The 3,945-nt window shown below is 48.6% G+C and overlaps 1 protein-coding gene across 1 annotated transcript; it reads left to right on the top strand.

Annotated features, from left to right (window-relative positions):
* Positions 1-1,045: 1,045 nt before the first annotated feature.
* TEOVI_000889600 (histone deacetylase 3) lies at positions 1,046-3,103 on the top strand (the record flags this gene model as incomplete). The annotated part of the gene is made up of 1 exon (XM_067223616.1): positions 1,046-3,103. The coding sequence occupies one exon, from the start codon at positions 1,046-1,048 to the stop codon at positions 3,101-3,103; it is 2,058 nt and encodes a 685-aa protein (XP_067079717.1).
* Between the last annotated feature and the right edge of the window lie 842 nt (positions 3,104-3,945).

Genomic DNA, 3,945 nt, shown 5'->3' with positions numbered 1-3,945 from the left:
AATGTAAAATGTTGTATGACCGCCACGATTTTATTATTATTTTTTTTTTTTGGGGGGGGAGGAGGAGAAGCGACTCTGGGTGGTGAGAAATTTGGTTTTTTTCTGTGCATTACCCGTCCTCTTTTCCTTCACTCGTCCAACGAGACGAAAGTACACTGAGGTGCAATAGCGTGCATTTTGTCTTTGCCTTTCCGTCTAAGACCATTTAAGTATCGCGCAGCACATGCGGATGTTTGGGTAGGAGGACTACATTTGTGTCAAACCTTTGAAGAGAGGGGGATGCGGGAGGCCTTCGGATATCTTCAGCCTCAGTAAAGCTTTTAACAATTCGACACCAGCAGGGCGGGGGTGGGAAACAGAGAAAAAAGAAAAAAGAAAAAAAAGAGGTTAACACCAAACAAACACCAAACACACACACATACCCATGAATGCCATGGCGTAGACCTGCACTACTGCCGGTTTTGGTTGCGAGTTGTTGCCCTTTTTTTGGTGTCTTTCCTTCCTTTTAGTGTACGTGTCTTGGTTGGTGGATGGTGCTGGCGTCGTGACAGTTTTGTGACGTTGCCTGCCATATTGTGGGGGTTGCGGGGGAATAAGGGGAAATTAAAAATGAAAAAAAGAAAGAAAAGGGAAGTTGGTAAAGGGGAAAAAATGGATTAGGAAAATGTCGACTGTGTTTATGTGGCGTCCCCGGGTGGATCACCCTTCCAATTAGGCGCCTCTCCATTCTTGGTTTTTCATGAACACACGCACACAAAAAACAAAAGAAGAGAAGGGAAGGGAAAGGAAAGGAAAGGGGACGTAGCGCATATCGCCATCACGACCACGTGCACCACCGGCAGTGAAGTCTTCTACTCGTCGTGACAAGGGTAATAATTAAAGTGAAACCAAAAGGGGGGAAGCGGCTCAAAGGCGAAAGCATTCTTTCAGCATCTCATCCCCCACGACGCACCACGTGGTTACTGGTTGGGCCAATAACCACGTGGTATTGCTCTCCATACCGCCTGCGCTGCAGTTTCGTTCCATTTGTTGAACCGCAACCGCAATGGGCAAAGAAACGCGTGAAGCAGAAAGTGTGGAGAACGATGACAAGCGGGTGAACAAAAAGGTTAAAAAAGAAACTTCATCATCTTCCGTCGCGACCAGGAAAGAAGGTGGTGAGCCGCATCATGATGAAGAAATGTCACATCCAAATTTCCGGCGCTGCACGGACCGTCTTGAAACTTATATTCACAATTGGATGGGTCAAGCACACGGAGTGCCTTCGGTGCTGCCCACAGCACTTCCACCCATCGATCCCCTCCCAACAATCCTCGATATGATGATTCCGGAGGTAAACGAAACCTCAATTACACTGACAACTATGACCCCCACTCTGGACATCACCGCAATTGAAGCTGAAGGTACAGGTGTCGCTTATGATGAAGTTACGCTTTTACATGCCTCTACCGATCCGGGAGACTACGAACGCCCCGGAAGACTCCAACGAACATTAGATCACCTCGAGGTGATTGGGCTTCTCGAATGCTGCCGTCGTTTGCATCACCGCTCCGCTCGCACAAGGGAATTGCGCCTTGTGCACTCGACTGAGCACATTGATAGTGTAGACCAACTAGAGGTTGCTACGCTGCTACGCAAGCCTGGAGAGAGCTGCAATGTGGGCGAGGACCTCTACGCAAATGAAAATACATCTAGAGCGGCGCGTGCTGCGGCCGGTTGCGCAATAGCGGCTGCTCTGAGTGTCGTCCGCGGTGAGGTGCGCAATTCATTTGCATTGATTCGCCCACCAGGTCACCATGCGGGACGTGACAGGGCGTCAGGATTTTGTTTCTTCAACAATGTTGCAGTTGCCGTGCGTGCGGCCCAGCGGGAACTAAAGAAGTTGCAAGAAGGTGGTAACGCCGCACCTTCTCCCCGTAGCTCCGGTGGCCCTTGTGAACCTGCTTCAACCGCAGCAGAGCCGCGTGTACTTGTGATTGATTGGGATGTTCATCATTGCGATGGTACCGAAAACATATTTTACGAAGATCCCTCAGTTGTAGTTGTGTCTATTCACCAACATGGTTCGAAACGGGGGCATATCTTGCGGAAGAACCCCACTGTAGTGGACAACATCGTGGAATTAGATGACTTGGCCGCGTTGATGGACCCAATTGAGGATGTGAAACCGGAGCTCTGCGGTGGTGACGACAGCGTGAGGAATAAGGAAACTGATCAGGAAGTAGCGGAAGGTTTAGCTTGTGGTACGGTGCCGAATGAAAGGTCTCCCGTGAAGGAGGAGGAATCAACTGGCGGTGAGTGTAAACACGAGTCACCACAGGATGATGAAGAAAAAAAAGAGTCGTCGTGTAGGAGACAGCGCAAACCTGTGGACTACAACAAACTGGCGGAGGAAATGGCGAATCAGGACGACGAGTTGGCTCGAATTTTCGGCGTTAACGCAGAGGAGCTTGCGAGATTCCCCGAATCAGGTAGTAGCGGTAGTGAAAGCGACTCGTCAACATCGTCTGAGTCACAGGAAAGGGCGGGAAAACTCTCTGGTGACTCAGAGGGGTATTCTTATTCTGATGAGGATTCTTCAAACGAACCGAGACCATTTTATCCTTCCACGGGGCATATGGATCGCGTTGGGGGCGATGCCAACCCAGAAGCGAAGGGAAAGAACATAAATATACCATGGCCTACCCATAACATGGGAGACTTGGAGTATCTGCAAGTTGTCCTAGACGTGGTACTACCGGTGATGCGGGAGTTTGAACCAGAGGTTGTGTTTGTGAGCTGCGGTTTCGATTCTGCTGCTAGGGATCTCCTTGGCTCCATGCAAGTAACACCTTCTGGTTATTATCTGCTTGTGAAAGCCCTCGCTGCTGTGTGCCCCAAACTTGTTGTAGTGCTTGAGGGAGGATATAACTTGTCAAATGTGGCGCGGTGCTCGGAAGCGGTAATGCGGGCCCTGCTGGAAAGCAACGGATCGCGGTCGAAGCTGCCGAGGAGTCGAATGTTGTGGTGTCAAGCTGAGGAATTGGTGCAACAAGTGCGAGAAACGCACGGTGGATATTGGCAGTGCCTCAATCCCAATTCTTTTGACCATATGTGCAAGTAAGGGAAATTACCTCGGCGGGAATTGAAGGTGACGAAAAAAAAAAAGAAAGGAGGTTTAGAAGCAGGTGTACAAACGAATGCAAAGGCAAACAAACACGTGATGGACGAAAATGGGGCGGTGAATTTCAAAAGGGAGATGATACAAGCCGCAATACATAATGAATAAATGTTGGGAAACCTCGGCAGATGATTTGTATGGGCTGAAGGTGAATCAATGAATGAATGAATGAATGAATGGGGTTGGCTATGCGATGAAAAGGATGAAATGAGGGCGCGCTCCGGACTGGGGAAATGATTTCGGAAACTTTTTGTCCTTTGGTGTCGCCGTTCATTTGTTCGTTTGAAAAGGGGCCGCATTACAGCCGGAAAAATAGAACTGAGACATCGACTTGTGTTTGCGAGGCTGACGGAGGGAGTAAATATGAGTAAGCTTACTTTATATGGGAGCGGTGTGGTTAAAGAAGTTGTGTGTGTGTGTGTGTGTGTGTGGACATTCTTTAAACGCTGCAAATGATTGCTGGCTGCGGGCGGTGCAAAGTCAAAAAATAAATAAATAAAAGAGGGAGGTGAGCTGCGTTACACGTGCAGATCCCGGGCAGGGTCATAGTCTGGTTTGTTCACTTCGAATCCATCCACTTTTGTTGTTGTTGTCGTTTTACTTTTCCCAGCACCCCTTCATATTTGAAAATAACTTATCTGCTGCGGTACCCAAATTCCCTTTCCGTTGTTTGGTTTCAACTTCCACGGTTCCTCCAGCGTAAATATGGCCTCTATCATTTTTTTCAACCTCTGCAGGCAGAATGTTATCAGTGTCTTTGCGGTTGCATGAATCGTAAAAATCGG

This window comes from Trypanosoma equiperdum (genome assembly GCF_001457755.1).
Source record: "Trypanosoma equiperdum strain OVI genome assembly, contig: ctg_1908, whole genome shotgun sequence".
Classification (NCBI taxonomy): Eukaryota; Euglenozoa; class Kinetoplastea; order Trypanosomatida; family Trypanosomatidae; genus Trypanosoma; species Trypanosoma equiperdum.
This window is presented reverse-complemented; position numbering and strand designations above follow the sequence as displayed.